General features: G+C 39.1%; 1 protein-coding gene across 2 annotated transcripts in view; it reads right to left on the bottom strand.

Annotated features, from left to right (window-relative positions):
- Positions 1–12,041, bottom strand: part of LOC114658127 (septin-7-like) — a 149,106-nt gene that overhangs the window by 110,068 nt on the left and 26,997 nt on the right. The window contains exon 2 of one of the 2 annotated variants that reach the window (XM_028810185.2): positions 8,565–8,661. In XM_028810185.2, coding sequence (XP_028666018.1) covers positions 8,565–8,661 — 97 coding nt within the window. Of the gene's footprint in view, positions 1–8,564; positions 8,666–12,041 lie in introns of both variants that reach the window. The other variant, XM_051932002.1, reaches the window with a different exon arrangement.

The raw sequence follows: 12,041 nt of genomic DNA, 5'->3' as shown, positions 1-12,041 counted from the left end.
TAGAGAGAAAAATGTGGATTTATAACATTGTTTGCAATAAGTACACACAAGGGGGATATTTAGAGCAAGCTGAACCTTTCCGTTTTGGCAAGGCAGTGCACTATATTTTGTTTTCATCATGAGAACAAATGCAGATTCACAGGGATCCTTTTGGTGATTTAACTTTCCAACATAGTGCTTATCTGTGAGCATGCATTTTTCTGTTGTTCTCTCTTTTCGTATGCATCCTGGATTTTGTCTCATGCGCCTATAAGCCTTCATGTTTGCCTGCTGCCTGACATTCAGCAGATGTTGCCAGTCTTCTTTTTTTCCTTCTCTCTGTTGTGGTGGAATGTAAAATAAGTGATATCTAGCACATAAACTTCTTGTATATCTTTATTTGTAACATTAAAAAGAGTCAGGAAGCTAGACAAACCAGCTTTCATTAATAAAGAAAGCACCATGGACCACTTTTATTATTTCATTGTTTCATTATTTCCATTCTTTCATGTTTAGTACACACACACTGTAAAGTAGCTAAGCCGGGAAGGGGGTTGTGCATAAGCTGTTCAATCAATCAATGGCCCAGGAAGGGACAAAAATAATCTTATTCTGTTGGTCACTGGAAGTGAATTGTGGCTGAATCAGGATTGGATAAACAAACGGGGTTGCATGAACCCATTGGTCCAGAAGTACCGTATTTTTCGGACCATAAGACGCACTTTTTTCCCCCCAGAATTGGGGGGAAAAACTCCCTGCGTCTTATGGTCCGAATATAGCCTAAACATGTGCTATAAAAAAAAAATTTTCAACTTGCCCGGCTCTGTGCTCCATTCCCGCCGCGGCCGCCCGCCCCGCTCACTGGAGTCAGGCGCTGCTGCTGCCCTGGTACAGACGTGGTAGTAGTAGTACCGTACCTGCTTCCATGATCATTCCTGCTGGCTGCAATGCTCCATTCCTGCCCCCGCCCGCACCGCTCACTGGAGTCAGGGGACTGGACTCTAACTGGTACAGTGTAGTGTACGGTGACGGTCCCTTCCTTTATCCTGCAGTCTGCATGCATCATCATTCATCGATTCCCATCCGCCTCAGCTGGTGTCCGCCCGCTTCCGGGATCGGAACCAGCGTGAGGCGCACATGTGACCTCCCTCCTGTGAGAACACGTGTGCGCCTCACGCTGGTTCCAATCCCGGAAGTGGGGGAAACCAGCTGAGGCAGGACAGGAGTTGCGAGTCGAGCGCCACCACCGCACACACCAGTGAAATACGAATAGAGGTAAATGACAAGTGAAATGACTGAGTGAAGGTAAAAGCGCAAGAATATGCATACAAATAGAAACCCTAATACAGTGGAACCTCGAGATACGATCACCTCTGTATACGAGAAATTCAAAATACGAGGAAAGTATGAGCGAAAATTTCTGATCTAAATGCGAGCATTGGCTCGCGTAACGAGCCAGGCTGTGGGTATAGCTCTCAGCTTAGCGAGGGGGCGTGGTAGCAGTTGCGAGCCGCGATCTGCGGTGTCTGCGTTTCTCACTTAAGTGCACAGGTGGGAAACTGCCCACATCCATGATTGTTCCTGTGGCTGATGGGCTGCAGCTGCCATGTCCTCCCCGCATATATAGAGAAGCGCGAGCCGGTTAAGGGGGAGAAGAAGTGAGAGAGAGAGTGAGAGAGAGAGAGAGAGAGAGAGAGAGAGAGAGAGAGAGAGAGAGAGAGAGAGAGAGAGAGAGAGAGGGCAGGCAGGCAGGCAGGCAGGCAGGAGAGCAGGCTCGCGTGTAGCTGAACAGTGAGCTGAACAGGCGAGCCAAACAGCTGAAGCAGGACGGTGTAGAGAAGGTCAGCTGCATTAACTCTTTTAGGGCGGATGTCGACTTTTGTCGACAGGAGGGGTTGAAGGCGTTAATGTTAATGGCGACAAATCTCACTGTCACGTCACAGGCATTCCCTCTGTGCTTGGAGGAATGCTAGACTCGTTGACTCGGCAAATAAACATTGCACGTGCGTGAGTTGCGAAATGTAAACAAAGGCAAGATGGCACCGACATGTGAAAAGGCAGCGAAGCAAGTGCAGAAAAGAAAACACTTGGCAGACGTTGTTTTGCGCATTACCGCGGAGTCGGACTCTTGATTTTTCAGAATCGGACTTTATTGGCAGTGATCAGGAGATCGAGCAAGAGAGTTAGAAGCAGGCATCAGCTGATCAGACACCAGCCGATGCCGCGCGAGCGGATCTGCTGCCAGTTGAGTGCCTTCGCGCAGCCGATGCATCTACGGCAAGGTTCGCGTGGGATAAATACACATACATTGATCCGTTGAGAGCCGATATGGCTACCGGAGTTTACAAGACGGCATGGCTTGCTGTTGGACACGACAGATCACCAGCTGCTGTACTTCAGGCTGCTCTCTCCTGATGCTGCTTTTCAGCTACTGTCAGACGAGACAAACAGGTAGGCAGAGATTTTTTTTGAATCGCGGGCTGCGTTTGCATCGCATTCTCGTTATTCAAAGTGGAAACCCACAACGAAAGACGAGATGAAGCGCGCTGTGGCATTACAAATAGAGATGGGACAGAACTGGTGATATAACTTCAGGGAGCATTGGTCCAAACGTGTTTTGTCCCCTGGTGGCTTAGGTACGTGCTGCTGCAAAGTTTTATTCACTTCTGTAATAAACAGAAGCAAATCCCATGGGGTGAGCCAGGCTATAATGCCATACATAAAGTTCATAAAGTTTCAGAAGATGAAAAGAGGTGACAATACGGTTTTCATGCAGGCAGAAAACTTGGTGGCAGTGGCATGGCACGATGGCAAATGGGTGACTTGTCTCTCTACAGTACACACTAACAATATATGTTAGAAAATGCAGCAACAGACAATTGAAAAATAGGCATCAAAACAACACATAGAGAATTCAGGCTCATACAACATGCAAGACAGTAACATTTGTCAAAAGTAAATATTTTTTGTTGATTTGATATGTTAAACAATTGCTTTGTGTTCTTTTTTAAAAAATGTTAGTTTTTGGAAAAATATTCAGCCCTGGGAGAAAAGAAACAAAAAAAAAATTAGCCCTAAAAGAGTTAAGAGTGTCTGGCCTAGATTCTGACTCTAGCGATGAGGAGTTCTTGGGGTTCTCATAAAACAAGCAGAACCTAAAAGAGCGTAACTGTTCAACTTTATTCTATTTTATTACTGAAGTCTCTCGTTATTGTGTTTTACAGTAATTTTGTCTTTTGCTGACTGTATTTGTTAATAATGGTTCTAAATGCTGCTGTTCACTTTACAGGGTTGATTACATGTGTTTATGACTGTGATGTTGGGTTTTAATGCACATAAAATGTTTTAAGACATCAGAATCTTTTTTTTCTTCATTTCCCTTCTCTAAAAACTGGTGCGTCTTATGGTCCGAAAAATACGGTATATCAAAAAAACTTGGATCAGTATAAGACAAGGCTTCCCACCCTCCCAGAGTTTCTTTCAGCGATTGTGTATGATTTATGGTGTTACCGGAAATAAGAATAAACAGGAGGAATGTCAAAGTAGGAATTTCCACATTGGACAGGCCAAGCTGGATGTTTAAATGTCAAAACAAGATAAAGTCAAGTCAAATAGGCAATGTGACATGGTAATAACATTTCAGGGCCTTGTGAAAGCCTGAGTGTACTTAGAATATAAATTCCACAAAATTACCACAAATGTAAATTCTTTTGTGGAAACATGGTGTGTTCATGAAGTAATTTGTAGAGCTGATGATAATGAGTTGATTTTTCTTATGAATTAGATATTGGTTTCTTTTTGGGGTGTGTTTTACGTACGATAATGAAAAGTATTTGTTGATTATTGACTAAAAAAGTTCAATTAAAAAGTAAATCTTTCTTTCTTTTGTTATATTGAGAAAGGAAGGCTGCCTGGCCCCATGCAGAGGAAGATTCGAATGCAACTGTAAGTTATTGGGCCACCTGAAATTGTACATCTAGCATTATCAGTTTGTATAGTTTTGGTTTGCCAAGCCACATTCTATTTGCTTCTATGGCACTAGTTATAATAACATGAACAGCAGTTATTCCAATGCTGAACTCACTGTCTCTTTACTTGGATGCCTTCTGTGGACAAACGCCATCATGCTCGTTTTAGCATGGTGCTATTTCTTTGAAAGTTGTCAGTAAACCTTGTTAAAATGGTGTCAAAAAATCGGCTTTTTAGATTTATCTTTAACTAGTTTGGTACATATACTGTTATCAACAATGAAAAATTTAAATATGATATAAGCTATTTATTATTCTGAAGTTTAAAATGCAAATCACTAGAAGAAACATACTCATAAATGGTCCATCACTCCAGCTAGTTCCTCCACATCTAATGTTGGGGTGTCAAGCTCAACTTTGAAAGTCATTGAGTAGGTTGCCATGAAAAATGTTGAGAAAGCCCAAATGTATGTTACTATAATTAGTCATATTAGATTGCACTACTTTCTCTACTTGCATTTTACTGACTTATGAATGTGTGACAGTGTCAGAGGCCTTGGAACAAGTACACTACCTCATAAAAAATATTGTGCCTATAGGGTGGTTTGCAGGAGTGTTACAGAAGTTACTATTGTCATTTTTATGTTGTATTGAAATTTTGAAAATGCTTTGCTTCTTTTTTGAAATGTATTCAATGAAAATTTGATCACACAAAACAGTATCATGTTAATTAATGTAAAATCTTTTAAATATTGTAAATGTTTACAGCAGGCATGTCAAACACGCGGCCCCCGGGCTGCATGCGGCCCGCAACAGAAATCTGCGTGGCCTGCATGACAGATCCTAGTTAGCAGTGAACTTGTACAAAATGACTACTATCGTTTGTGATTGAATCATTCTGCATCTTCGGTGTTACTTATTGACTTTTCTTACTTCTGCGTTCTGACAAAAGCTCGTTTTCCCATGGCATTACGGTACCGGAAACGTCATCTGCTAGTATAACCACGAGCCTTGACTAAAGTTAATGAGCCGCAGCATCACAACTGAAGTACTAGGCTGCAGCAGCGGGCAGCAGGGGCGGCCTTAGGCATGTGCAAACTGTGCACCTGCACAGTACCGCCAAATCCCAGGGGCCGCCACGCCAATATATATTGAATATAAAACAGAAAGAGAAAATAACGACACAGCTGACGGCAATGTGGCCGAAAAACATTGTGTTTCTTGTTAATTAGTACGCTGTATTTACAAATGTAGCTAGAGTCGGAGCAGTAAGCTATATGTAGTACTAGCAAAATACCCACGCTTCGCAGTGGAGAAGTAGTGTGTTAAAGAGGTTATGTAAACATATATCTACATATATATATATACAAACACACACATATATATATATATATATATATATATATATATATATATATATATATATACACATATATATATACATATCCACATCCACATATATATACATATATATATACACACATATCCACATCCACATATATATACATATATATATATATATATACACATATCAACATATATATATATACACATACATACACACACATATACATATATACACATACATACATAATGCGTTGTAACACGGGCTGTGATTGTTACATGGGAGGGAGACGACAAATCACAGCTTCCCGCTTTCTAATCGGGCCTGTGATTGGTGCTTTGACTGATGCCTAGATACTACAGTATCTCCCCTTAGGAGAGGCGTTAGGCAAGAGTAATTGAATAGCGGTGCTGCAAGTTTAGTTTCTTTTCAATAAAGTCAGGCGTTAGGCAAGTGTAACTAAATAGCGGTGCGTCATTGAATAGTGGCGCTGCAAGTTTAGTTTCTTTTCAATAAAGTCAGGCGTTAGGCAAGTGTAATTGATTAGCGGTGCGTCATTGAATAGCGGCGCTGCAAGTTTAGTTTCTTTTCAATAAAGTCAGGCGTTAGGCAAGTGTCATTGAATAGTGGCACTGCAAGTTTAGTTTCTTTTCAATAAAGTCAGGCGTGCTTTGCAGCGGCGAAGTTCTGCTTTTAAATTTTTATTAAGAAGAAAAGAAAACCTTTTTAAACTGAGGGAAAATATACCAATAACAATTTGTTAAGGATCTGTTTTTTTGTGAAGCTGTCTTTACACAGCTTCTCCACTGTTTTATAAACAAACGCCATATAAGTCCATCCTTTCTGCTTGCTTCGCGGTTCTGTAGTGGTTTATTGTTCGTCTATTACGATTGTTTTTATAAACGAACGCCATATAAGGCCATCCTTTTTCCTTGCTTTGCCAAGGAAGCAGCCTTTTTATTTAATGCACGGGTTCTCCGTTGTTTCATTGTTCGTTTATTACGATTGTTATAGTTGTCTTTATATACCACGTTGTCAGTTGAGCACTCCGGTTGGAATATGATCAAGCCGTGGAAGCTTACTGTTGAGAATGCAACGTATAGTTGTACAGGAGAAAAATGGCAATCTTTTGTAGGTCTATGAACTTAATTTATGCCTGTATGCGTCAGTCGCTTCATATTCTTTTCGTACCTTATCAATAGTGTAATGTGTTTTTTGAACAGGTTTGATTCATCGAAGTGATCACTCGTGCTGTGTTCAGTCAGTCACTCGCTCGCTTCTTATTGTTTCGCTGCCTTCTCAATTGTGTAATGAATGTTTTCTTCAGCGCTCTTTGTGGCTGTTCCTTGTTTTCAGTTCACGTGATTACGTAAGAGGCGTGATGACGCGATACGCGACTCCACCTCCCACAGCCATCGAGCTGCACTCCATTACAGTATATGGACAAAAAAGAGGTTCCAGTTATGACCATTACGTGTACAATTTCGAAATGAAACCTGCCTAACTTGTGTAAGTAAGCTGTAAGGAATGAGCCTGCCAAATTTCAGCCTTCCACCTACACGGGAAGTTGGAGAATTAGTGATGAGTGAGTGAGTGAGGGCTTTGCCTTTTATTAGTATAGATTATAACGTTCTGCCGTAATGAGAATATCATGGGCCGCCACTTGGTTTTCAAGTTACGAACACACGTATATAGAAGTGTGTCATGAGCACGAGGCGGCTATGCAGTGTCCGCAACGGATGTGGCCATCCAACGTGCATAAGATATTGTATTGACATTGGCGGGCGAAGGGGCCACCGATTCTTTCTCTGCCCAGGGCCGCCCCTGCTAAGGCTACACTACTGTCTGGGCTGCTGAGACTGGCCACTGGGCAGAACTGACCATCACGAGTAGTAATAGCCCGCATATTTTCATGTTTTTTTGCTCTAGTGTCATGTAATTTTGTGCTAGTATTGTAACGAACACTTAGTGCAGACTACAGCTGAAGATCTGAAGTGGACGCGAGAAGTTGGCAAGTTGTTTATTGACATATTTTTGTGATTTTGAGTTTGTAAAATTATTGTAGGTCAGGTGGCTTTTTGTATATCGGCTTATTTTACAATATAAACTTTGAAGTAAACTTAGTAAAGTAAAATTTGATTTTTGAGGATTTGTTTTCCAACTTGAATTACTGAGCAATGAATTCAGTGAGCATTTTCGTGATTTCAGTTCACACAAACAGGGCATTGCGCTGTTCTCTTACAACGTTGAGAATGCACCTGAGAATATCCAAATGGAATTGACTGAAGTGCAGTCAGATTCTATTCTGAAAGCAAAATACAACGAAGTTGGTGTGTCAGGCTTGTATGCTTACCTGCCACCCTCGTATGTGCTGATCCGTAAGTTGGCATCGAGAGTACTGTCAATGTTCGGAAGCTCTTACCTTTATGAGCAATTGTTTTCGTTAATGAAAGCTACCTAAACCCCACATCGCTCAAGACTTACCGTCGAGTACCTTTCATCCCTCATAAAAGTTGCAGCTGCACAAGATTTCAAGCCTGATATTAATGAACTGGTTACTAACAAGAGATGCCAAGTGTCGGGACAAAAGAAATAAATCTCACACTGTAAGGCTCCTATATAAGCAATGAATATAATATAATGAATATAATATAATTAGGACCTAGCTAAGAGGCTAAGACTCTAATTCTACACTGTTGTATAGAGATTGTATGGAAATAAATTGCTTTTCTTTAAACTTTAAATTTTAAGTGTTACATTTTTTAAAGTTTTCAGTATTGGAAAGAAAGCTACAGTAACTTTGTATAATAGTATAATAGTATTTGTTACAGTGCGGCCCGATAACGCACGTATGGCAGTTGAAGCGGCCCACCAATGGTAGTGAGTTTGACATGCCTGGTTTACAGGACACTGCAATACTGTTCTTGCTTAGCATTTTACTGACTTTTGAACAAGTGAACTACCTCAAGGAGAATCTGGCTCTCTTAAGAAGAAAAAAAAAAAAATAGGATCTTCAATTTTGTGGGCATCCCTCAACCTGTAGTACTGTAAATCATGAATATGTCCTTTTGGTGCTGGGAATTTACGAAAACTGTTGCTAAATGTAGATCTTACACTTTAACTAGCTATCAATGTATTTTTTTTTTTTTAAATCTGTAATATTTATCAAAATACTGTTTTCAAAAGACTTACTGTCTACTTGGAGCTCTCATTTACATTAACAATCTACTACAAAACATCAGTAAGAATCAGTACATACAGACGACACTTACCCACAACCATTAGGGTGAACTCAAAGCCTCTTTTAACTGATTTCCTGTATACTTGGTTTGGAAGATTAGCAAATCCAACATATCCATCCAGATTTCTCTGTTAAAATAAGGAGAAAGTAACATAAATTGCACAACTAATCATAGCATTACTAAACTTTATAACTACACGGTTAAATCAATAATTGTCAGCACTATTGTGATAATTCTGCTAGTTATCTGTGCAGTGTTCACCGTGCAGATGTGGAAATATGGTGTGTCTGTGGTAACAGTGGTAAAGTTTCAAACTCGGTTTTTCTTGTAGTTTTCTAAGAGTAAACAAGGCCACTCAATTTGCACCAAAGAAAAGCACAAAGAAAGATCTGCTTTTTATGGACTGAAGGTGTACCAGGGAAAAAAGTCTCACTAATTCATCAGAATCATGGTACAAACTTGTTTGATGTTGTCATCGATAGAGGACATGGACAGACATTAAGCTCCTACTTTGCGCTTAGCACTTGTTCAACCATTTTTAAACCTACTTATGTAAAAGGCTGTCTCCACATTGTGGGGGAATGCCTTCCATGGATCATCATCCCCTAGTCAGTCAGAACAGTGCAACATCCCAAACAAACCTCAAAATTATATCCTCTGTCCGGTCCACTTTTTTATTCTATAAAGTACCCATATTAATGATAACACAAAGCTTTCATAAATCTTTTGTCAAAAGTTATTACAACTAGAAATGCTTAGTAGCCAATGAGACTATTATTGCCAAAATAATTACACCAACAGGACATATTAAAGCTAGCAGACTTCTGCCAACTTGGCACCCTGTAAAGTGAGCACTCTATTTGACTTTATTAGTAGGTTAAATGATTCACTTAGCAATGTTTCCAGCATATATTAAATTTACCAATGGGTCCCCTGTTCCAAAATCATGGACAGCCTTCTGCTTGCTTGGCAGATTAGGTGAGAAAGGTTGTGTGCAGCTTCAAATTTACAGAGTACTGATTTTTTATTTATTTATTTTTTTAAAACAAAGTTACAGTGAGATTGTCTTTATATTTCATTATTTCATCTTAACATTCTTCTCATGAGGAGCATTAAACCACCAGGATGTAATTTTTTGTAAATGGCATGTGCTCATAACAAAGGGAGAAGAAAATAAAACACAATGACTTTATTTTTATTAAACTGGAAGATTAGTTTATTTCACCTCAGCTTTTCAATGTGCCGTGAATATTTTAGTTTCATTAAAGTAACAGTAAAAGTAAAACCTTTTGTAAACCTGCTTATTAAGAAACATTTTTTGAATATGGATCCTCATGAGGCATCATAGCTTCCGTTTTAAAAAGTTAAAATTGACATACCGATACAATACTCCTCAGCAACCACAGATTTGATTTCTAAGCTGGGTAAATATCGGCAAGAAAATCCTTATTATATGAGATAATTTGAAGATTCATGTTAGCATTTCCCATCAAATGTAAAAGTGTGTCAGTGTGCATGTATCAGTATTGTTAATTTGTTCATCTCTAAAGGTCACACTTAAATTATTATTTCATGGTAATAAAGAGAAATGTTTTTTTTTCCCATTTAAATTTTCCTTTTGTGTTTATTTGTTTATTGTTATATATTATGTGTTGATATTAAGGTGATTGTTTTGGATTATTAATGTTATTTAAAAAATAACGAACAGGTTCAATTTTCTGCGCTTTTTTTTTTTTTTTTTTTTTTTAATTTGCCCAGATTAGCACAATGCAATGAAAAATGTCATGGGTGTCCTCTGCGCAATTATTCACTGGTTATGTTAAACTAGGGCTGGGCGGTATGACCAAAATTCTATATCACGGTATTTTTCGAAATTATACCAGTTTCACGGTATTCAATGTTTTTTTTTTCCCATGCATGAGTGGATGTTAACCACATTTTCCACTGCAATTACTGCAGTAGAATGGCTAAGAATAACCTATTCCACCGTCATGCGAATTGTACATTGTACAAAAAAAAAAATTTAATGTGCACAAAAGTATTAATACAGGTTTGAATGGCCCCATAAAGTGATAGTTTTCAAGGGGGTGGCACCAATGAACAGAAGGAATCACATTCCATGATAGTTGCAGTCAAAATATAGAACCTTTTTATGGAACAAATTTTGCAAACAAACTAAAATTTTGACAGCATATTTTTAACCATCCAAAGAGGCATTTAGACTTAGTAAAATATTCAGAGGTGCTTGTCAAAAGTTGTATTGCACTGAACATGTCTTAGAAAAGGAATAAAGAGTAAATATTTTTGTAAACCAACTACACTTTCTGTTAATGTTATCAATCTCTGTCCACTGACATGTTAGCTATATGGATTGTAATGGCGTTGGTTATCTCGATCCACCGCTTGCTTTTTTTTTGTCGTAGGCAGTACCTCTAGCAAATGCGTCTACAAGTAACGTCTGACTCAAGTGTCCTGTAGCTTTTTCAGTTTTACCTGAGGACGTGGAGGGTGCCAATCTTAGTTCCATACATTCATGGTACTCCAAAGAATATTTGCGGCTAAGGTGGTGCAGCAAATTGCTCATGTTGCCGCCTCCGGTGACAACTTTAGCTCCATAGCATTTGCAGTAAAGTAGTTGTTTGGTCCACATCCAACCTTTTAAAACCAAAATCTCCAGACAACAGGCACGGCTCCTTTTTTCGGCAAAAGTTCTTCTGTGTCATCATGTTCAACTTTATCGTCTGCTACAGCTTCAGTTTCAGAATGTTCTCTGTCCATTTTCACCGCTCAATACCTCCACTAACACATGTACTCCGTTGCATGTGCGTTTAGCAGTGTATCAGTGAAAAAGGTCCCCCCTTAAACATTTTCCCGCTGTGCCACATTCTGAACGTTGTTTAGGCTATTTAAACCGGTATTGCGGTATAAGAAAAATCCATATCATAACAAAAATAAAAACGGTTTTCGGTATGACCCGGTATACCTCCCAGCACTATGTTAAACTTTTCCTTGATTAAGCTCATTCATCAAACTCTGGAGTGTTTTGAAGGTCTGGATTAGGTTTCCATACAGGCTACTCTTCTCAAAACTAAAGAGGTTTAATTCCTTGAGTGTGTCATGGCAGGATGTGTCCCTATTGATGCATTTGTGCTACTCTTTATTGCAGTTTTTGCCATCTTTTTTGAAACATGGTGACAATGTCACATTATATGCTTAGAGTATGTGAGTGGATTTATATTGCACAGTTTTCATAATAAAACACTTTAATAAATTCTTCTGCACACTACATAGACAATAAAAAAGGTTGTTTCAACATAAACATTTTCGGCGCTTGCTGCTGGCAGGTTATCATCACTCATCTTGTATTTATAAGCAATATTTCAGTTTTTCTGGACTTGTCATGTGTTACTAAATAATTCAGAGTCTGTGTTGCTAGATAAATTAAAAAGAGTAATGGTATAAGCACAAATCTCAGACAGTCACCACTGATGACTTAAACCATTTGGC

Source organism: Erpetoichthys calabaricus, chromosome 9 (genome assembly GCF_900747795.2).
Source record: "Erpetoichthys calabaricus chromosome 9, fErpCal1.3, whole genome shotgun sequence".
NCBI lineage: Eukaryota > Metazoa > Chordata > Cladistia > Polypteriformes > Polypteridae > Erpetoichthys > Erpetoichthys calabaricus.
Note: the sequence above shows the minus strand (reverse complement) of the source record. Positions and strands in the feature narration are given on the sequence as shown.